General features: G+C 35.8%; 1 protein-coding gene across 1 annotated transcript; it reads left to right on the top strand.

Moving 5' to 3' along the window:
- Positions 1–4,837: 4,837 nt before the first annotated feature.
- LOC123905510 (receptor-like protein 4) lies at positions 4,838–10,486 on the top strand. Its single transcript, XM_045955140.1, has 10 exons — positions 4,838–5,226; positions 5,832–6,887; positions 7,442–7,589; positions 7,941–8,012; positions 8,245–8,316; positions 8,739–8,810; positions 8,889–8,966; positions 9,109–9,290; positions 9,937–10,077; positions 10,175–10,486. The coding sequence occupies exons 1-9, from the start codon at positions 5,154–5,156 to the stop codon at positions 10,059–10,061; spliced, it is 1,878 nt and encodes a 625-aa protein (XP_045811096.1). The 5' UTR covers positions 4,838–5,153; the 3' UTR covers positions 10,062–10,077; positions 10,175–10,486.
- Positions 10,487–24,846: the final 14,360 nt, after the last annotated feature.

Raw genomic sequence — 24,846 nt, 5'->3', positions numbered from 1 at the left:
AAAAAAAAAGGGGGTAAATTACTAAATAAAACTATATAAAAAATGTCAAAAAATAATTATAATAAATAAATGAAGTTATTAAAAAATAACGAGTTAAATAATTTTTTAGTTCCTATAAATATAGTATTTTTTTAGTCCCCCTGATTTATTTATTTATTAAACAATGGTTCTTCAAATGTTTTCAATTAGCATTTTCAGTCCTTGGTTTATGTGTATCTTTGAATTTTTATAAGTTTTTTACGCTTAAAAATAATATTTAATTTATCCAATGTTTTAGCGGCTCATAATACTTCTTAATGGCTACCAGATGAGACATTGAAAGATGATGTTCGTAACGGCCCCTCCATTACTCTCAAACAACTCCTAATTAGCACTCTTACGCCTTTTCACATCCAATAGAGATATACACTTTCATTTTACCTAAAAAACTTCTTGCTTCAGATCCTCTCATATATGTAATGTCTCAGAAGCTCATAACACTTCTTAGCAGTTATCAAATCAGACATTTAAAGGCGATGTTTGTAATGGCCCCTCCATTACACGTTAATAGCTTATGTCCGAGGCTCGGACGGATCCAAAAACATATCACACCGGGGGCCAAAAACTATCTAACCTATTTTACCATGTTATAAGTATGGAGTTTTCTCTCGAATGATTTTTTTCATACGCATAAGTCCGATATTGAACCTTTGATCACACCTACTTAAGGGACCAAACAGTTGATAAGAGTGTATTTTTTTTTTTTGTTAAGTAGTCTAGTGATTATAATTTCATCTTTTAAGATGAAAAAAATGATTGTACAAGAGTTCTAATACCGGTTCATACATATTACATGTAATACTCCTATTAACTAAACAATATTTACAAAAATAAATTATAATATACTAATACTAAGTATATATTGTATTAGAGTTGGAGTGAAATACAAATATATAATATATATAATATATGCTTATGTATGTAAGAGATGGTGGGGAGGGGGGGGCTTGGCCACTGTTTACCCCCCGCCAGATCCGTCCCTGGTCCGAGCCAATATAAGTATGCCTTTTCACATCCGATAGAATATAGATACCCTTTTCACTTAAACCGAGGTAGACTAGACTCTCTTTTCACCTTAAAATATCTACTCAATTTTTGCTCTCTTATTGCCTTGAGTATAGGGGTGTGGAAATAATCAGATTACCATTACCCAAATTACTATACAAATTTATCAATTTTTTAAAACCCAGTCCAAAGTTAAAAAAAGTAAACCGGTGGCTCATTTGTAAATAACCCATAAAATTTGTTACCCAAAAATCCAGTTTCGGATATCCTACTGGTATTCATTCCTTTTAAGATTTTTTTTTTATTTTTTTTCAAAGTATATTTATTAATTGATTAATAAAATAGATTTATATATTATTTTAAAAATAAATTTTTATTTTATTTTATTTTATGAAATGGTGTATAATAAAACACTTTTTTTTGACAAAGCCCAAACATTATTTTAGTGAGCCCAAAACATTTTTTCCACGCCTCCCTAAAATTTTTTTACTTAAAAATTTTACAATTTTAATAATAGGATTTAATAATTTTTTATTTAATGTAATTTAATAAATATTAAAAATAGGTGGTGGTGCTGGGTGGTCAACGGCCTAGTCAATGCCGAATATCCGGCACGGCGGCAGCAATTTAAATAAAAATTAGTTTTAAAAATTACTCATTTTTAAATAATAAAAAAAAGGTTTTAAAAACAATCCAAAAGACAAATTATTTATAAAAATAATAATAAGTAGTAACTTTATGTAAAGAAAATGATTATAACTAAGGCCTGGAATAATTTGAAACCCTTAATAAAAACATGAATTAAGATTGTACAAAAAAAAATATGAATTCAGATTTACTCTTGATAACTTGGGTTTGAGTAGAACAATCTTAAACTCCCCAATTAAGTGTACTAAATACATGTGAACTAAGCTATGATAACTTCAGTACATCCAAGGAATCAACCCAAATATTGTTAGCCTCTGTGCTAATGGAATCTGATAATTAAAGAACCCTTTTAGAGAATAAGTGTAACTCTAAAAGCGAGTATAGATTTTATGAATTGGTATTGGATGAGATGTTGGATAATTTTTTTTTGAATAAGTTAAATTAGTTCACCCAAATTAGCACCAGAGAAAATCGAACCTCAGACCTCATATTGGATGAGATTTTCAACTACTAATATTGCTTTGATCGATTAGCCTTCGTGCTAATATAGATTTTCATAAATTATTAGGAATCCGGATTGTGGAATTTTGAGTCTTGTTCCCTGTTAATACACAATTTTCTTCCATATTCTAATAAAAAAGGTAATTTGGAGTCCTTTCCTATCTGCAATTATGCTATCTTTATTGTCGTTAAGGTCATTTTTTTTACATTTATATCAACGAAGATTTAGTCAGACATCTGAGACCAGCTTATCTTAAAGTGTCCTAGGAGTATTAAAATTTGACAAGATAATTTGATTTAATATATTGAAACATTTTCCTTAATCAGATGAAAGATAGATGTACAAAAATTTAAGATTTAGATTGAAATTCACCGACACTTCGTCTCATCTCCCACATTATTGTTTCAGTTAGACAGGTAAAGATAGCAATTGGAATTGGACTGAGATGGAGTTGCTTGAAGGACTCTTTGCTGCTATTTATTTTCATCTATGCAGTTTAAAATATGTATGGTACCGAGAATTGTATAATTTGTTTTTGCACTTTTACACATGTTAAGAAAGGTAATTAATGTTGTATGGAAAAAAAAGATTATGAGTTGATTTATAAAATTGTCCTTCATTTATGATATGAAAAAAATAAATTGAAAAATTGAAAGAATAGAGAGTAATAAATAGTTAAGGGTATAATAGGAAAAATAACATTAAATGTTTCATTGGTAATATAAAACGACATATATTGTGATACAATTTTTTTCCCTAAAGTGACATATATTATAGTATGGAGGGAGTATTTAGTGTATGTATCCAACAACTATTTGTCAGAGTTAAATTGTGTGTTGTACCATAAATAAAAAAAGTTTAGCCATTGTGTTGTAATTTTATTTTATGCGGTAATTTTTTTTATTTTTTTTTCGAGTGGGCTAGTGTGACACATTTAAATGTAAAGAAATATGAAATTTGATCTTCGAATCCCAGCTACTCTAATAATATTACTGATAGCTATCATTTGAGCTACACTTATGAGACATTTATCCGGTAATGTTTATTAATACTCCAAGTAATATTCAAAACAATTATTTGGGACGTTATATCAACATTTTTTTTATCAAATAGTATAATGACTATAATTTTAACTCTAAAATGAATAAGTAAAATACTACTTATGGTTCAAATTATGTCATTTCATACTTATCAGTTAGTTCAACCGGTTAATCACCTCCCTCATAGTTTGTATGAGATTTCACTTATAAGTTAGTTCGACTATTAATTTTATTAAACATTATAAACTCAATCGGTTAATTTATAAATTATTTATTATAAGTTCATCTACCATAAATTAATTTATTTATCAGATATCCACTAATTTAAGTTGAAATTATTAACGTTGAAAAGGGACAAAAATTTTCCAAAAAATATTCCTTAGAATTTAGACCCTACTACATATGCGCTGCATAGGCGGAAATTGCCCTCCGATGATTGCGGCGCACTAAACCAAATCTCTATCATCCAATGTCAAAAAAGCACACCAGTGGAGTCAGTTCAACTCAACAAACAACCATTCTCCACCGTCCGATTCATCATAAATAATAGTAGTACATCACATAATCAAATTTATTTATCACTAGTGAAGGTTAATCTTGTAATTAACTTCATTTGGTAACATAGTATAGTAGAATAAAACAAAAATTCATATTCCCTACCCCGTGAACTTGTATCCTTTTCACATTGTTTTTGTCGCTTCTCACACCCCAAAAAACTAAATCCACCTCGACTAGCAATTTCCTCTTTGGAACTACTAGGAATTCAATTTATACTATTTTATTTCATTTTTTAATTTTATACCTAGTAAAGTGGGGTTCATCTGCCCCAAGTAAAGACACAAATCCACGGTACTTGCTACACTATGTCAAATCACACCCGTTAGATTGTGTAATTTTGCCTCCAAATTTTATTTTTATTTTTTGTAAACTAATTTAGTATTAGAATTCCATGGCTAACATCTCATGAGCTTAACTCAGTTAGTAAGAATATTATATTATATATATAGAGAGGATTAGAGTTTAAATCCGAACAATCCACTTATTCATCTCAAAAGTGAAATTTCTAATAATAACTTGACAAAAAAAATTTCATCGCAGACTAAATACATTATGTATTTGGAATTGCGACAAAACCACGTAGGTTTAAGTCAAAACTACTATTTATAACTTCTTCATTTTCACATAAAAAAGTTTGAAACGCCAAAAATATCATGTAAATGTTGATCCAAACAATGGCCAAGCAAAGGAATCTAAGTTTAAATTTGACTCCAACTTATTATAATGTTTCTATCAATTGATTTATGTTTATGGAAGATGCAGTTTTCTTTTAGATCATTATGATGTTGATACGAAGTTTTTATCGTAATGACTAATTTTTATTGTAGAACGCACAAGATGAATTCTTCTCTTTCAACCAATTTTTCTTTATACCAGAAATCAAACTCCTAATCACATATTTAAGAGAATCAAAATCCTTATAACTTGAACGGTTAGACCAATTCATTATTTGTTGCCGGATTTTTTAATATTTAAAAATGAATGTAAATGAAAAAAAAAAATTTTGGAAGTCAAATAAATAGAGTACGAAAATAATAAAGAGATTAGATGCGCAGCTGTAGCGGTTGTAATAAAGGTGAGCAGTAGAGTGACAGCTCTTGATTCACGAGTCAACTAAATGAAGAAAAGGGAAATACTAATAGATAATTAATTATTGTTAGTTAACTAATTAATACTAGTATAGTTAATTGATTTTGTAATAAATATTCAACTGTGAAGTGTTACTTACTTACCAGTGCAAACACGTTCAAGCACTATCTCTCTCTCTCTCTCTCTAGGAAAAGCAGTGATGTGAGAGAGAGCAAGAAGAAGAAGAAGAAGAAAGCATTATCTATCTATATATCTATCTATCTCTATTCACAATGCTTCGATTTCTTCTGCTACGGTTGTTCTTCCTCTGTTTTGCTTCTTCTGTCACCAATGCAGCTCAACGAGGTTATCTTCCTTTTCTTCTTCATTCAATTTCAAAATTGATTTGTAAGGATTTGTTTCAATTTTTACTTTTTTAGCTTTCAATTGTGTTATTAATCTGTGTAATTGGGGATATATTTGATTCCTAATACACTGGCTGAGAATTTTGGTTATTAATTATGCTTCAGTAAGAAACAAAAGGAAAATTCATGAATTTAATCTCTAGAACTTGTTGTTTTGCTTATGGTCTGAGTTTGAATGCTCTGTGTAGTAAATTGTTTTGTTCTCAACAATAATTAAATTGCTTAATGTTAACAACCCTCACATCGGTTGCCAGATGACCTGAACATGATCAATTAATGCAATTTTATTTGTTTGTGTGTTGTGTGTGTGTGTGTGTGTGTGAGAGAGAGAGAGAGAGAGAGAGAGAGAGAGAGAGAGAGAGAGAGATCCGTTGTCAATTTACGAACTGTTTGAGATTCACAGCAAGAGGGTAGTTAGCACTTCCCATTGTTTTTGCTGTTTTATTCTTTGACTGCTTTGTGCATACCATAATAGTATTAGGATTTTCATTATTTGGAGATTTGTTTTGAGTTGGTTCAGATTTATGAAACTCTGTATCGTTGCAGGGCCATTTGCTATGCGCATAAGCTGTGGGGCTCGTCAAAATGTTCAAACACGACCAACCACTACCCTATGGTATAAAGACTTTGGATATACAGGAGGCATACCTGCTAATGCATCTACAACTAGTTACATTACACCTCCTCTTAAAACTCTTCGCTATTTCCCCTTGTCTGAAGGTCCTTCAAATTGCTACAAGATTAATGGAGTGCCAAAGGGGCACTACTCAGTCAGGATCTTTTTTGGACTTGTTGCACAAGCTAGAGCTACCAATGAACCTCTATTTGACATATCCATTCAAGGCACTCAAATATATTCTTTAAAACCAGGTTGGACCACTCAGGATGATCAACCATTTACTGAAGCCCGGTTGTTTCTTATGGATCGTACTGTCTCAATCTGTTTCCATAGCACTGGTCATGGGGATCCAGCTATCCTTTCGATTGAGATTCTTCAAATTGATGATAAAGCTTATTATTTTGCACCAAACTGGAGTCAAGAGATAATACTTAGAACAGTTAAAAGACTGAGTTGTGGATTTGGGCAGTCAAAATTTGGTGTGGATTATGGTGCGGATCCTAAAGGAGGGGACAGATTTTGGCAGCATATTAAAACTTTTGGTCAGGATTCTGACCGACCAAGATCCGTTGAAACTAGAATTAAAAAAGCTTCACTTCCCCCGAACTTCTATCCAGAAACTCTTTATCGATCAGCTCTTGTTAGTAGTAGTAGCCAGCCTGATTTATCATATACATTGGATGTAGATCCCAACAGAAACTATTCTATTTGGTTACACTTTGCTGAGATTGATAATTCAGTGAATTCCATTGGCCAAAGGGTTTTTGACATTATGATTAATGGCAATGTTGCCTTTAGAGATGTTGACATTGTAAAATTGAGTGGGGATCGTTATACTGCCCTTGTGCTTAATACAACTGTTACTGTTAATGGGAGGTCATTAATAATAACTTTGAGACCAAAAGAAGGTAGTCTTGCCACAATCACTGCCATTGAGATATTGGAGGTTATAATGCCTGAATCAAAAACTTTATCAGACGAAGGTTTGAATGCCAACCCTTACTTTTGTTAATTTTTTTCAGCATAAATTTATTTTGTGTGGGTACTACATGAATTTTCATCCTAATGACATGCAATATTAATTATATGATTAATTAAATTCTGGGTTGTTGCATGATTTTGTAGAACTGTACGCTCATGCAATATGGATTTTCTTTAGGTCTTTGTTAAGTGGGCAATAACATAATATTTTCATTATTGGGAACTTATTAGTGATGCAGAATCTTACAGTTTCTGCCTTCTTTTCTCTTATTAATTAACACATCTCAATATACTCTAATTGGGTACTCGTCTCATTGTTCATTATGAATATAACATGAAATTGGTTTTGACCATATTACATGCTGGTACTTGTTTGTTTTAGATCATCATACTTCTTAGGTCTCTTTGTCTTGTCACATTTTTCCTTAACTGATTGCTGTTGTTTTTGCATCCTCTTTCTATCAACGATGACAGTCAAACTTTGTATCGATTTGTTATGTTTACTTGTTCTCTGCATGTAAAGTTTTGCTAGTTGATTATTGTCCTTTTACTCTAGTTATGGCTTTACAAACATTGAAGAGGGCTTTGGGGCTTCCTCCTAGGTTTGGGTGGAATGGTGATCCATGTGTTCCTCAACAACATCCATGGACCGGAGTGGATTGCCAATTAGACAAAAGTAGCGGCAATTGGGTCATTGACGGACTGTAAGTTTCAGTTTACAATTATTTCTCCTTGCACAACAACAATATACAATAAATTTCAGTTTACAGAGATGTTTTCTTCACTCATTGGTTAAGTTTTGCATGCTTTCTGAAACAACCATTTCACGTTCATTATTTGATTAACCCTTACATCAGCCCTCCCTTTTTCTAAATTTCTTTGGGCTCTGGTTGCATTCAAAACATATTCTGACCTCTTCTTTGCACATAGCAAAGAGATTGATAATTGCCACTACCACTAGGGTAGAAAGCCACTGTGGATATGTTGTAAACTGTGTTAAATTTTTAATATCAACAATATCTTGCATATTTGATGTTGTATCTGTTGATGAACAGTGGTCTTGACAATCAAGGTCTGAAAGGTTTCTTGCCAAAAGATATATCCAGACTTCATAATTTACAAATCCTGTAAGTTCTAAATGTTTTCCTTTCAGACAAGCATTGAAATTCTTTATTGAATGGATGTATGAATTATTCTTATGTAGATCTCAACCAAATAACAAGTGGTATGACAATAACTGATATTTTCAATAGTTTGACCTTTTTCTTTCGTTTGTTTAATTCATTATCCCTAAGAAATAAAAACAAGATACACGTTCGTTGGCCAATTTCTCATGCTCATTTTACTTGTACGTCACAGAAACTTGAGTGGAAACAGCATTGGTGGAGCTATTCCGTCTTCACTTGGAACAGTAATTACCTTGGAAGTGCTGTAAGTGAATTCTTGTTCTTCTTAGTTCACATGGCAAATTGATTTAGTTGTTTTTTATATTCCAATTTCATGAAGTATACACTACAATGCCAATATGTGATTCTTATTTTCTGTACTGGTGTGTTTGGAGATTTATACGAGCTCTATTCCTGATATCAGTTCTTCCGTGAATAAGAAAGATTGAAGCAACAAGATATAATGAGATTGAAACATTAACTTTTATATGCTGTTTTTTTCATGGTTAATGTCATTTATGAATACCATGTATGATTTTGCTTTCATGGTTAATGTCATTTATGAATACCATGTACAAATGTCATTAACTTTTATATGTATGATTCCTGTTAGATTACTGGGAGGTTTGAATCTATGATTTTGCTTTCATGGTTAATGTCATTTATGAATACCATGTACAAATGCAGTGACCTGTCCTACAACATTTTCAATGGATCAATTCCTGATAGCCTTGGACAATTGATGAAGTTAAAGAGATTGTAAGAATCTATTCTTTAACTTGCTCATATGACAAATAAAAAAACTGTTAAGTCCATATTAAAATGTTTATCATGCAGGAACCTTAATGGAAACCTTTTGTCCGGAATGGTACCGGCAACTCTAGGAGGAAGGCTTCTGCACAGAGCTAGCTTCAAGTATGTTGTGATCAAAATGTTGAATAAATTTAAGGAGTATTATTTATATATGCAACATGAAGAGAACTGTTATATATACATTCTATTTCTCCCCTTTCTTTGTGGTTAAGGTTGCTAAATCTAAACATGTGGGCTGCTGCAGTTTTACAGATAATAAAGGTCTGTGTGGTATACCTGGATTACCTGCATGTGGACCTCATCTTTCCGCGGGTGCTAAAATTGGTATTGGGTTAGGCGCTTCTTTTGCTTTTCTACTTCTGATTACCTGTTCAGTTTGCTGGTGGAAAAGGCGACAGAATATCATCCGGGCTCAGCAAATTGCAGGTAAGGATGTTATTATCATAATATGCTGTTACTGCATTGAGCTTATTTTAGTGGTATAGATCTTGTAATTGTACTTTAACTTGATGGTGGCTCTGCAAGTGCACAGAATCGCAACCAAGTAATAAAGTGATTAGTTATCGTTTTCCACAGGGATAGTGCCAAAATTACTAGTTTCGCTTAGGAATTTAGATAGTTTGCATTCGCTTTGTTTGTTTAAAGATAGTTGTGCGGGTAAAAGTAAATAGCAGGAAAGTAAATGACTATAATAATAAAATGGTGCGTGTGTGTCCACGCGGGGTGGTTAAGTGTTTTCGAATCCCTCCCTTACTTCTGCTTGATAGTTAATTTCCTTTGTTCCCCTCTATTTGGATTAGTCTTTATAAAATAGGTTCAGGAGCACTCTTTGCCTATTTCTATTACAAACTGGTTAGAGCCTAGTTTAGGTTGCCTTTACTGCTTATATGTATCTTGCCCTAGTCGGTTCCACTCTTTGCCTATTTTGGCACAATGCTAGAATTTATCATTCTTCACTTATTTATTAATAAGTAAATATAGCAATGCATGGTATCGTGTGAACTGTGAAACACTATCAATAATGTCTTACTTTGAAATCACAATAGTAAATATTTTTTCTTTTCTTCTGTAGCGAGGGCAGCACCATATGCAAAAAAGAGGACCCATTTTTCACGCGACATTCAGATGACAAGGCATAATAATTATGGCAATTCTCACACAGCTGCGGAGAATGGACCTATCTTGCTTGGAGGATAGCATCCCATTTATTCTGGTATTTTTGGAAGACTATCCTAGCATTCTTCACTTTCTCATCTTCAATTGATTTTTTTTTTCATTCAAGATTCCTATTTATGTGGTATGTATGGCAGGGTATTCTGATCTTCTGATAGCCGTACACCATTACCTGCTTCCCCAAATATTGACAGTTTCTTGTGCCCATTGAATCACCTTCTTACAGGCTGGGAATCCTACTAATTTGTAAATCACAAAATTTTGTACATTACCACGTTTACGTTTTTTATTTCTCATTCTACATTTGCACTTAATTGTATACCTTTTTTAGTGTGTTGATAGAATACTTGTAACAGTTCACAAATTGAAATGTAAACAGAAATCATAATATTCGGTGGAAGATAAATGAGGGATGCTTTACATAACAAGTGCTCTGGTTCTTTCATTTATATCCATCTTTTGTATATGTTTTTTCAATTCAAATGTGTGGATCATTAATGGGAAGTGTCGTTGACAGTTGTCTGTGTCGATAAAGGGGAAAAACAACCAAGTTGCCAAATTGGCATCAGCTGAAATTTGGTTCCTGATTTTTATATTTTAAAGGCAAACAAATTTTATCAATGAACCAAGATGAACAAAGGCTCCTGAATTGTAGTGTACAAGTGGTTAAGCAAAGATTATTCGCAGAATGAAAGTAAAACAAAAACCATTTGGAACCATGTCTGAGCTAGATTCCAGACTGGCAGTGGAAATCCAAAGGGTTCTTGAGCCTTTGCATGTGGAGCACAAATTGGAGGAAGAAGGAAGAGCATTAAACATGGGTTTGGAAATACGAATTGAGTAGGACTCTTGCGGGAGCCAATATCGTAAAATAAATACAAATCAGCCTTGCACAACACCCACCGTTTTATTTGAGAAGTTAGATTTGTAATAAAGAAAATGAAGATCACAACTGTCTGCAAAATGGCTTGTTAAGTATAGTGCATCTTCTGATGTTTCCCTTAAAACAAGGTCTCAATGTCCTCCTCCTCAGTTGAACCTGATTCCTTATTGATGATCATTGGTTATACAAAGTGTAGTTTCTCTTCTGTTTCTCTTTTATTTCTTCTTGATAAAAAGAATATATCACAAATGTCTATTTTGATCTAGCAATTGAATGAATTGGTCATTTCAGTAGCTGAAATGCATCTATTTTATTAAAGGGGGAGCAGGAGCAGAAACTCTCAACAGGCCAAAACTAAATGCTTAATATGAAGTGAAGGACGATCATAGATCATGAAATCATTATCCAGCTCACCCAATGTTTCACCTAAATCATAATTAAAACCCAACATTGAGCACTACCAAGTACCAACATAATCTCATTTTAGACAAGTAACAGAAATATTATTATCCACATAATATAACTAGTGTCGATGATCATGTCGCGTCTTTACGGTTGTTTGTGAAGTGAAGGTACCTTCAAATACTTTAAAATTTCTGTCCAATCCAGAACAAATAGTGTATTGATTTGTCTAGCTCAATTTTAGTTTTAAAATTTTTCTTTGAACTATTGGCGCACAATTGCCGGCTTAAGTGTAATCTCTAAGATGTATGCTAGCTTGAGTTGTGTATGCGTAGATATGTTTATTTTTCTCTACTACAAATATTATCAAGAATCATATGAGAAATTTCATCAAAGAAGAATGATTAAACGATTGCTTAGTTGCTATATAGAAAAATATTTTTATTGATGTTAAAATATGTACTCCTCCGTTTAATTATGATGTATATAATCCTTCCGTTTTAAAACAAGTACGTATTTTTTTAAAGTTTTTGTACGTAAATTATAAAATGCAATAATATTGTCAAAAGAAAATGACAATTTTACAAACTAACCATATTTATTATTGTTGTAATGTTTTGAAAATAATGTACACTAAATTAATTAAAGTACATACTTTTAAATAAGCTAATCGTAGATTTCCATTACCATGAAGACAAAATGGAATGGAATAAAATGATTTGGAAGGAGTCTTGTGAGCATAGTTCAGTTGGTAGAGATATTATATTATATATGTAGGGGGTCGGAGTTCGGATCCTCGGTAATCCCACTTATTCACCTTAAGGGTGGAATTTCTAGCCACTAAATTACTTGACAAAAAAATAATTTGGAAATAGTCTATCCAATAAACCCTATATTTTAAAATGAATATCGTTTAAATTTTTTATAAATAAATTAATAAATACAATAATATTGTTACATAATATAACAATTTTACTAAACTAACATGATTTACTAGTGTACTATTTTGTATTTTTCTCTCTCTCTCTATTATTGTATTTAGGGAAGACATTGAAGCTAGCTTATAATTTATGTAGCATATAATCTTATTTGGTTAAAAAAATTCTGAAAATAACTTATATGTTATTTTATCAAATGTTATTTTAAGGTATCGTTTAACACTTTAACCTGACTTTTTTTTTCTCTTATTTAGAATTTATGCAAACAACTTATGCAACTTTTATATATTATTATAAGTTTGTCAAGGTAGTTTATGATAAGATAACTTATAAAATTACAATTTTTACTAGTGTGAACTTATAAAATAACATAAAACTTAATTTATATTGCATAAGCTCAAAAAAAAACTAGGCCAAACGGACCCTAAGTAGTTTATGAGCTTATATCTTATAACTTAATTTTTTCCCAATTTTATCCTTATCATCTTACTTAAAAAATATAAATATTAATTAAACATATAATTTTTAGGTCATTTCATACTTATAAAGTAGTTTAACTATTAATTTTACCAAACACTAAAATTTTAATCAAATATATGCTATAAACTAAAAGTTACGCTATTCGTTATAACCTAGTCCCATAATTTGAATAACACCAAAGAGATGTACTCCATTCATCCCATACTATAAGCAAAAAAAATTAAGTATTAATTAAACATATTTTTTTATGTCATTTCATACTTATAAGTTAGTGATGACAAATCGTCACACTCTCTAATCCATGCCTATTTTAGCAACATTAGATACATTTTAGTAGGTTTTTAGCAATAAATATGAGAGAAATCTAACCATTTAGCTTGATTACTTGATTTGCAAGAAAACAGGAAAAACTGCAGGAAATAAAGGATTTTCACTACGCTGGGGGCGTAGCCCATCACGCGCCGCGTGATGGAGCTCACAGGGAGCAAGGATTTTCACTCTGATCACGCGCGGCGTGATACTTGACCACGCGCGGCGTGAAGCTTGGTGCAGGAACTGGATTGCTCTCTGACTTGACTACGCGCGGCGGGATACTTGACCACGCGCGGCGTGAAGTCTTGATTGAAGATGAAGATTGCCTCTGACTTGATCACGCGCCGCGTGATTCTGTTACCACGCGCGGCGCAGTTGATGGATTTGCAACCACGCGCGGCGTGATGGATCTGGCGCGCGGCGTGGTTGCCTGCTGTATATATATTTTCTGCATAATTCTGTTTGGAGGTTGGAAAATTCTGCATCTTTTCACTACATTCTGGTCTTGGAACTTGAAGATCGTGATTCACACTCCAGCGGAGAGCTCCAAGCGCATCAGATCATGGATTCACAAGCCGTGGCGATGAAGCGAGGAAGCGTACGAAGAACGATGAGGAGCTAAACTCCCTCGGAGGTAGAATCTAGGATAATTTAGAATGTAGTTCAGTTGAATGTAACCTGCAATTGTGTAAGATCATACTCTCTTTATAGTATTCATTCAATTCAAGTCTGTTTCTAATGCTTTACAATCCTTCATTAGTGTTGTAATGATTTTGAGTTAAGTCACGTGCGAGAGTATTGATTTAATGTCTGAACTGAATTGTATTGAGCACTCGAGTGTCTCCGGTCGAGAGATTGAGGCATAGAGTGTAGCGAACGATTGACGCGCGTTAATATCATTCGTTGTAGGTAGCTTCCGCCCGAGAGATCGGGGGAGTATCGACAACGAATAGAGTGGATTTTGACAAGAGATTGCGATTCACTATTTTGTCGATCTAGTTGTGAATACTTGAGTAGTTCTTATACATTGTAGGTTGCATGCGGTTAGCTATAGCCTAGATGATTCCGATGATTCTACCTCACTTTTCCATATTATCAAGCACATTTTCTAGCAATTCATTACTCAACATACCCCCAATTCATGTGTAGTTTTTGTATAATGTCTATGAACACCGTTCGACTAGTTTGATCACACAATCCCTGTGGATCGATATTTTATTACTACGTGATTTTCGTACACTTGCGAAATTTATCATCAAGTTTTTGGCGCCGTTGCCGGGGATTGTGATTGATTCAACTAGGCAATTGTGTTCATATTTTCTGTGTTTCTGTATTATTTTCTGTTTTACATTTTTCTCCCGGAGCGTTCTACTTGTGTGTTTCATTGTGCATGCGGAGAACAGGTCCTCAAGAGTTGCATTTTGATCCAGAGATTGAAAAGACAGCTCGCGCAATTCGAAAGGCAACAAGGGAAGCTCAAGCTTTAAGGGGAACAGCTTTGCTAAGAGATACACCGGACTGTCAAGGAAGGACTGCAGCAACAATGGAGGAAGAACAGGTTCCACCGGTTCCTCAACCGCCAAGGCGTACCCTTGGTGATTATGGGAGGAGAGACAATGACGCGTTGGCAAACCAAGGTTTTCAGCCGGCGAATCCTGTCTCATTCGACATCAAGAACACGGTCCTTTCCGCCTTAAAAGAGAATCCGTATTCGGGTTCGGAAGCTCAATGTCCGAATTTACACTTGTCTCACTTCTATGAAGCATGCGACTATACCGATCCACCGGGGGTGAGCGAATCGGACAAAAGACTGAGGTTATTCAAGCATTCTCTCACCGGCCGTGCTAAAGATTGGTTAGACACGATACCCGCCGGAACTATTGAGACTTGGAGACAGCTGGAGCGGAAGTTTTTAGATCGTTACTTTCCTATTCATAAGTTCCTAGAAAGAAGGGCTGAAATTAGCAACTTCGAACAAGCGGATGGTGAAACATTGTATGATGCTTGGGAAAGGTTCAAAGTCTGTCTTAAAAGGTGTCCGAATCACGGTTTCGATGGCCACAATCAGATGCAAATGTTTACCCAAGGTTTGAGGGCTCAAACGCGAATGATTCTTGACGCATCAGCCGGTGGTTCGTTGAAGAACCGTGATGAAACTGAAGCAAGAGAATTGGTGGAAAGCATGGCTCAAAACGAGTATAGAGCTACTAATGATAGAGGAGCCAAAAAGAAAGGCGGAGTGTTGGAATTGGATACTCAAACAGCACTATTGGCACAGCAAAAGCTCATGACTAGCCAAATGGAAGCAATGATGAAGCTGCTGTCCAATCCACAAGTTCAATCTTCTCCAATAGGTAAAATTGACAATGTGCGCTGTGATTTTTGTTTGCAGGACCACCCTAATGGCGGATGCTTCCCGGAGGGTTCAGAGGAGGCTCGCTACTTGGCCAATTTTCGGAAGCCGTACAACAACAATAACAACGGGTCCGGATGGGGGAACGGTATGCAAAGTCAAGGTGCGCAGCAACAGCAGCAAAGGCCTCCATCAAGGATGGAAGAGACTCTAAATCAGTTCATGCTCATGACCCAAAGCAACTTTGAAGCGATGAAATCGAGTCAAGCAACCTCTAACAAGAATCATGAAGCTTCTATCAAGAATCTTGAGGTGCAAATGGGTCAGCTGTCAAGACAGTTTTCTATGTTGCAAAACCAAGGAGGTTTCGGTGGAAACACTCATGATAATCCGAAAAATGAAACTTGCAATGGAATCACTTTGAGGAGTAGAGAGATTCCGGAAAGGCCAGCTGTGGAGAAACCCTTGAAAAAGAAGGTCATTGAGGGAGAAGTTGAAAATAAGCAAGAGGTCGTAGTCGAAAATGAGAGATATGAGGGAGAAGTAGAAAAGGAAAATGTGTCTAAAGAAGTGGAGATTAGTGAGGATGAGAAAGAAGAAGTTGAAAAACAGAGGGAGATAAAAGAAAAAGAGAGTAAGAAGGTTGAGAAAGGTAAAGGAGTTGATGAATCGCCATATGCTAGGATGCCTTTTCCTAGGAGGAAGAAAGCTAAGAATCTTGAGCGGGAGAAGGAGTTCAAGAAGTTCATGAAGGTGTTAAACAAGCTTGAGATGGCTATACCTTTAGTTGAGGCTTTGGAGCAAATGCCGAGTTATGCAAAGTTTTTGAAGGAGCTGCTCACAAAGAAAAGAAAACCATTGGATGACGAAATGGTAAGTATGACGGAAGAGTGCAGCGCCCTCATCCAAAGGAAGCTACCGCAGAAAAAGAAAGATCCGGGGAGCTTTACAATTCCTTGTTCTATTGGAAATCTCACTATTGAAAAAGCTTTGTGTGATTTGGGTGCTAGCATTAATCTGATGCCGTTATCAATGATGAAGAAGATACCGGGAGCGGTAGCAAAGCCGACAAAGATGAGTCTCTCTTTGGCGGATAGATCGGTTGTGCATCCGGAAGGTATTCTACATGATGTGTTGGTTAAGGTGGCTGGGTTTGTGTTTCCCGCGGATTTTGTGGTCTTAGACATAGAAGAAACTAGAGAGTGGGAACCTTTGTTGCTTGGTAGACCCTTTTTAGCAACTAGCCGTGCCCTAATCGATGTGGAGATGGGGGAACTCATGCTAAGGACTGATGATCAGCAGGTCACGTTCAATGTTTTTGATAAGATGGAGTGTGATGATGGTGACCCCCAATGTTTTAAAATCCAGGTTTATGATCATATTGTTAAACATGCGCTTAAGTTACCTTGGAATGCACACTACTTGCCACGTGGTGGCGCTTCTTCTCCGTGACCCTTAGGGGCATGGAACGTCAAGCATCGGGACGTTAAACAAGCGCTGGTTGGGAGGCAACCCAACGGTTTTTAATGTTTTCATGTGTTTTCTTTTGAAGTATGTAGGTAGGTGTGCAGCAGAAGCAAAGACGAAAGCAGAACAGGGCAAAACAGAGTTCTACCACGCCGGGGGCGCAGTACAATCACGCGCGGCGTGATCCTTCATCACAGAGGAGGAAGTTTTCAGAAGGCATCACGCGCGGCGTAGGGGTATATCACGCGCTGCGTGAAGACTGGAGAAATATGGAGTCTCTGACTAGTTGCCTACGCGCCGCGTGATGGTGATTACGCGCGGCGTGGCCTGTTTGAAAGAAGTTCTTGACCGTTACAATTGGTACCACGCGCGGCGTAGCAGGGGTCACGCGCGGCGTGGTTACACAGGAAAGCGTGTCAAATTTGAATTTCTTCATCTTCTCAACCACTCCATCCGTCCCATCATCAATTCACACGGTCTCCCACACGGAAAACTCCATTAACAACCCATTTTCACTCTCCAAACTCCTCCAATTTCACTTCCAATCACCTCCAATCATCCATTTCATTCACATTCACATTACACCCATATCACCCACTCCTAATTCCACTCCAAATCCCTCATTTCATCTCATTTCACCATTCCCCCAAATTAACCCATTTCAATCGACCATCACCATGTTGACTAGGCTAACTGGTAAGGGAAAGAAGAAGAGTGATGCTAATCCACCACAAGAGCCTCCGAAGAAACCAAGAACGAAGATGAGTGCAAGCAAGGGTCAATCTTCTCGGTCTGCTCAAGCATCTCCTCCTCGCCGGAGCAATGTCACTCGGCAACAGGTTCATCCCCACTTCATCAGTGAAGTCCATGAAAAAAGGTACTCCCAAATTCGAACCTTTACTATTAATCAAGAGAAGGGTTTTGGTGAGGATTTGTTGAAAGGAGTAGCTGAGTTAGGGAATGAGATAAGGTCTAGGGGATGGGAGAGATTTAATAATTTGATGATTAAAGATGAAATGAATCCTGGAAATCAGATGTGGGCTAGGGAGTTCTTTGCAAATGCTTATTTACCGGATCAACCTATGTTTCCGGAATATGTTTCTGTGGTTAGGGGTGTTAAAGTGAGCTATTCTTTTGAAACTATAAATAATCTGCTTGGTTGTGCTGCTGGAGGAGTGTGTGAACTCTTGCGTGATAGAGAAAGGATTGACAAAAGTGGGATTGAAGTTAGGGAGGAACTAAAGAATATTGTGTGTCGTCCGGGAGCAATGTGGCTACCCCATTCTGCAGCTTCTCTTCCTAGAAGGTTGAGCTTAACAAGTTTCAATCCGGTTCACCGTGCTTGGGGCGAGTTTTGGTTGAAAAATGTGAGGGTTGTCGGCAACAATTCAGAAATTCAGCTGGATAATGCGCACGCGGTTCGGTTGTTGGTTGAAGGGAAATTTATTAATCTTGGGTATTGGTTACAAAAAGATCTTCACGAGATAGCCAATCATCCAAATCCGACCTTTACTTTGGGACATTGTAACCTCATCGCTGCTTTGTGTAGGGCGAATAATGTTCCCATGAATGTGCAAGAAGGTGATCTTCATCCCGTTCGTCCATTGTCTTTATCATACTTCATCAAAAAGTTTGAGAGAGGACCCATTGTGCCCCGAGGTGAGGGGAATGCTGCGAGAGAGGAAGCCTTGAGGGAGGAGGAAGAAATTAACAGGTTTGAAGAAGGTAACCATCCGGATCAACAGGGGGATCCGGTATATGAGTCGCAAGAGATACCAGCTCAAGACCCTCCTCGCTACTCTCATGACATGAATCAGCTTGCTTCTATGTTGCATCAAATGGAAATTTCCCAATATTCCGGCCTGCCGAATCTCTATTTTGATACCGCCTCTTCCATGTACACCGAGGCGATGACTTATCGGTCTACTTTCCCTCCTCCCACTTTTGGGACTTTGTATCCCATTGATACTGATTGGGAGGCCCATCAGGCGAGGGAGCTGCACTCATTTCAGGCCAGACAAGCCTATAATTCAGGTCTGCGAACTTCTGAGTTGGCCGAGATCGAGAGGCGACGCCGGGTTGAGCAGGATGAGGCTGCTGCAATTGAAAGGGAAATGCTGGATGTGGATGGGCTGAATTTGAATTTGAATAGCCCGTTCACAAACTACTTCACTGGCCAGCCGGATGATGCGGTTTGATGTTGTTGTGATGATGTTCTGATCTGCTGCTGCTGCTACTACACTACTACTCTATCTCTATCTTTACTTTTTGTCTTTTATTTGCTTGGTTTGTAATAATATTTGATGTTGCTTGGATATTGGCTGGATACTTTTATTTTGTACTCTAAATTTGAATCTTCTTTTGTTTAATTGTGGAATGATTTTTACCTTTAGAGTTTGTTTCAATATCTTGGCATGTTCTTTCTAGTTACTTGAGTATCAATTACTTGATTTTCTCCGTGTGTGATATGTGAAACTTGCAGTGCAATAGCTTGTTGCACTCATGTGATCAAGAGACAAAGGAAGGGAACGCACACTGTTTGACCGGTTCTTTGATTCGACCCAACCGTGAGGTATTGAGCCAAACACTCATTTTTCTTCTATGTGTGATATCCACTCTTGTATTGTCTCTCGATTTTGCTTGTCATCTTTGTATTTGATTGGTACTTTTGTAGCACACACGAGGCATGTTTCTTGGTACCTTTGAGCCTTTCTATCCACCCTTACTTATACTTATCCTTTGCTTAACCAATTTGAGCTGAAAAAGAATATGTGATTTTTGCAAAACCTTAAGAAATTTTTGATGAAAAAAAAAAGGAATGACTTTCTTGGAGGTTAGGCACCTAATTAGTGGTTGATGCGCATTGCTCACCACTAAGTTTGGGGTTGCTCTTTGGAATTAGCAACAAATGAAGTTTGGGGTGAGGGTACTAGAGAACTTACAAAAAGTTTTGAGTTGAAAAATTGAGAAAAATTTCAATTTTTGCAAGGCAAAGAAAAAAAAAACAAAAGAAAAAAAAAGAGATGTTTGTGAAAAAAAAAATGGAAAAGAAGTACAAAAAGAAGTGATAGCCTTGAATTCAAAGAATTGCAAAACTTTGTTTGTTGATATGAAAAAGTTCTCTAGTCCACTATAGTTCAAAAGGGGGTTTGGTTTATGAAATTTTGTTGACCTTAGGGGGATCTAACTCCAAGTTTTTCTACTACTTATCCAAAATGTCACCATCCACCCTAGCCAAGCCACGTTATAACCCTAAAGACCTCTAATGTGTGTGCACAAAGTGAACCGAATGAATTCTTAGATTACTTGCAAAATTATTGTTGACTTGCATTGATGTGTTGATTTGAGTGTATTACCAAAACTGAAGAGTGCATGTGAGTAGTGTGATGAAATCATCGAGCTTTGGTCAAAAAGTGTGAACTACTTGAAAATGTCTTGCGGGAACGATTGTGCAATTGAGCATTGTTTGCAGGTGGATCATTGATCATCAGGTGAGTCTCACGTATGTATGATTCGAGTGATTTTAAGGAAAATGCCAAGGTCTTGACACGAAAGCTTGAGGTAAAAGTTGTTTCCTTGAGGACAAGGAAAGGTTCAAGTTTGGGGTTGTGATGACAAATCGTCACACTCTCTAATCCATGCCTATTTTAGCAACATTAGATACATTTTAGTAGGTTTTTAGCAATAAATATGAGAGAAATCTAACCATTTAGCTTGATTACTTGATTTGCAAGAAAACAGGAAAAACTGCAGGAAATAAAGGATTTTCACTACGCTGGGGGCGTAGCCCATCACGCGCCGCGTGATGGAGCTCACAGGGAGCAAGGATTTTCACTCTGATCACGCGCGGCGTGATACTTGACCACGCGCGGCGTGAAGCTTGGTGCAGGAACTGGATTGCTCTCTGACTTGACTACGCGCGGCGGGATACTTGACCACGCGCGGCGTGAAGTCTTGATTGAAGATGAAGATTGCCTCTGACTTGATCACGCGCCGCGTGATTCTGTTACCACGCGCGGCGCAGTTGATGGATTTGCAACCACGCGCGGCGTGATGGATCTGGCGCGCGGCGTGGTTGCCTGCTGTATATATATTTTCTGCATAATTCTGTTTGGAGGTTGGAAAATTCTGCATCTTTTCACTACATTCTGGTCTTGGAACTTGAAGATCGTGATTCACACTCCAGCGGAGAGCTCCAAGCGCATCAGATCATGGATTCACAAGCCGTGGCGATGAAGCGAGGAAGCGTACGAAGAACGATGAGGAGCTAAACTCCCTCGGAGGTAGAATCTAGGATAATTTAGAATGTAGTTCAGTTGAATGTAACCTGCAATTGTGTAAGATCATACTCTCTTTATAGTATTCATTCAATTCAAGTCTGTTTCTAATGCTTTACAATCCTTCATTAGTGTTGTAATGATTTTGAGTTAAGTCACGTGCGAGAGTATTGATTTAATGTCTGAACTGAATTGTATTGAGCACTCGAGTGTCTCCGGTCGAGAGATTGAGGCATAGAGTGTAGCGAACGATTGACGCGCGTTAATATCATTCGTTGTAGGTAGCTTCCGCCCGAGAGATCGGGGGAGTATCGACAACGAATAGAGTGGATTTTGACAAGAGATTGCGATTCACTATTTTGTCGATCTAGTTGTGAATACTTGAGTAGTTCTTATACATTGTAGGTTGCATGCGGTTAGCTATAGCCTAGATGATTCCGATGATTCTACCTCACTTTTCCATATTATCAAGCACATTTTCTAGCAATTCATTACTCAACATACCCCCAATTCATGTGTAGTTTTTGTATAATGTCTATGAACACCGTTCGACTAGTTTGATCACACAATCCCTGTGGATCGATATTTTATTACTACGTGATTTTCGTACACTTGCGAAATTTATCATCAGTTAGTTTAACCGTTAATTTTATCAAACACTGCAAATTCAATCAGATAGCTTATCCCTTCAAAATTCATACAAAAGCTTATCCTTTCGGTCCTCTATATAAGAAAAACTTTACATTTTAAATTGAATGATTCATTGAATGATTGGAGTATTTGATTTAAAAAATAGACTAATACATCAATTATTCAATGAATCTAAAAAATTTATTTTTTATAGTATAAAGAAGTAAGGATCATGCTAACCGGTGCCCCCGGGGCACTGGTTAAGAAAACGAAAAAAAGAAAATTTTGAATAGAAAATAACATTTAAAATTTCTAAACTTTTGAAAAATTGACTGCACAAGTTTCAATGTCAAATTATTATTTTTGCTTCCTTAATCGGTGCCGAAATAAAGGGAGTAACTTTTTAACGGATGAGTTTATTTGCGATAGTAAAAATGTACTGCTAGTATTAGTTTATTACCGTCTGGTGGTACTATATATTTAGGTGTAGTCCAAATTACGTCATGTCACGTAGTATAGTAGCAGTAATATGTAAAAACATGTGCACGGAAGTGGATTGAAGCTATAGACGACGCAAGAAACAAGTAAACAGTACAACAGTACTAATCCCAGCGTTCAACAGAGCAAAGCAAAAGAAAGTGAAGAAATTAATTTTATATCAAAAAAGTTTCATTGCCGTCCTATCTTATCATCGTCATCATCATGACAATGAATGAATGAATGACTACAAAATGAAACCAAAGCAACACCATCTCCCAAAATAACTTTGTCCTCGTGCAGGGGAGAGAAGAGAATCAACACAATATGCTCCAAAATATATAAATCATACATACAAATGCTTCGTTTTGCTGCCACAAATAAACCAAAGACAACAAGCACGCACACAAAAATATAAATTTTGATGTTATTTTTTTATTTTTAACTTTTCAGTATTAATATGCGGCATACGGAACCGTCTAATTTGATTTTGAGAATAGTTTTGTTGTCTAGGCGCGGATACGGTACCTGATATGAGTGCGGATACTGGTACGAGATACGCCATTTTTTAAAATTTAAGGAAAGGTAGGTACGTTAATACAGAATATCAAAATAATTACTCCATCTAGTACTTTTTATATTAATTAAAAATTTAATGTATCTGTTTTGAGTGAATTTGTCCACCAACTCAACCATTTTCATCAAAAGCAAGATAAATAATTAATATGTAATAAAAAATGAATATTTTATGCTATTTTTCTACCACATGCATCCGCCATCCTGAATCAACAAAATAAAAATGGATTTGGATTTGTAAGTACCTAACGAGTACCATATGCGTAACCAGTACTGGTGCGTACCCGATACGGGTACTTCACCATTTTAGGAGTACCTATGCTTCATAAATTCTGGCATCAAATCGTTTTTGTCCCCTCCCATCGCAGTTGCAGGAGATCAAACAATGACCCTTCCTATTAAGTCCAACACCTATTAACACTGAATCAACTAACAATTGGTAATTTGATTTTAAATTTTGATGGACATGATTTTTTTTTTTACACAATAATGTACATGATTTTGATACACTCTTAAATTTTGATTTTAATTTTTAGTGGACATAATTTCAATCAATTTATATTTATATTAATGTCGAAATTATGATCCTTTATCATATTCCTTCTGGTTTTATATATAATACTTCTTCTGGTCCTATATATAAGAGAAAGTTTATTTTTTAGATTCATTAAGAGTGTGTTTGGTAGAAGAGAAAAAGGAAAGAGAGAAATGAAAACACGGAAACAAATGCATGTACTTGGACTGTCCAAGTATATGCATCCGTTTCCGTGTTTTCATTTCTCATTTCTCTTTTTCTCTCCTACCAAACAAGACCTGAGAATCTAATACATCTGGAGCATATTATGATCCAAATACATTAAATTTTTAATGAATCTAAAAAATAAACTCTTTCTTATATATAATCCCGAAAGGAGTATTATGTTTAAAAAGTAGAGATGATTGACGTGTAGTAGTAAAATAATGCATTAATCTCTTCATTCTATTTGATTGACATGCTCATGGACGATTTAAAAATATGGTAACAAAGATCCAATGTTTGATGTCGTAAAAGTTTTGGCTTGTCATAAATTAAAGCAAAGGCTAATTTCCTAATTTCTATCTACTTTATTATAGGACTTAGATTCTCTGGTGTAATTATTTGCCATAGTTTGTCGAATTAGCTAGTCTGAGCCGTTAATCATCAATTAAGTATGTATTTGGTTCTGCGGTGGACAAAATTTATTTTGACATAATTGAGTTTGACAGAATTGATTTTGATAGAATTAAGTTTGATAGAATTGATTTATGTTTGTATATATTCATACAAAAGTGAGTTGAACAAAAAATTTGAGTATAAAAATCAATTCTAGAATGAGAAGCTACAATTTCTAGCTTCAAGTAGAATCAATTCTTGAGGCAGAATCAATTCTACTTTTGATAAACCAAACAAGACAGAATCAATTCTACGGGTCTAGAATCAATTCTGGCTGCTCCAGAATTGAAACCAAACATACGCTAAATGGTTAAAATTACATGTCATCAAAATCAAGTAAAAATCATTTGATCGTAGGTGAGTAACTGCGTCACATAGTTATTGCACCAAATCCATTACCCTTTTATCAAGTATTCAACCTCTCTCAACATCGATGTGGACAATATCAAGATGCCAAAACCATCTATATATATAACCCCAAAGGCGAGGTTCGTGGAAGCCAAAAAGTCACGACATTATGGAATGGGTTCGATAGTTGATCGCCTCAATACAAGCACTACGCCTTAGTAAGAGTCTAGTGCTTGGGAGTTGTAGACTAGGCGAGACACAAAAAACTGGTTGGGCTATACAAGAGAGGTCTAATACGCAGTGGTCCAAACCATCCCTATTACGAGCTAATCAGATAAGAGGTTTTCCTTTGTCACCCTACCAGTTACTCGTGTGTCATACGCCTTTTCTATTTTACTGCGAACGTTATAAAAATAAGAATTTTCGAAAAATATCATCCGCTTCTTTAGTAACAAACATGAATATTTCGGTAAT

The sequence above is a fragment of the Trifolium pratense genome, linkage group LG2, assembly GCF_020283565.1.
Source record: "Trifolium pratense cultivar HEN17-A07 linkage group LG2, ARS_RC_1.1, whole genome shotgun sequence".
Taxonomy (NCBI): domain Eukaryota; kingdom Viridiplantae; phylum Streptophyta; class Magnoliopsida; order Fabales; family Fabaceae; genus Trifolium; species Trifolium pratense.
The sequence above is the reverse complement of the archived record's forward strand: the minus strand, read 5'-3'. Positions and strand labels throughout refer to the sequence as shown.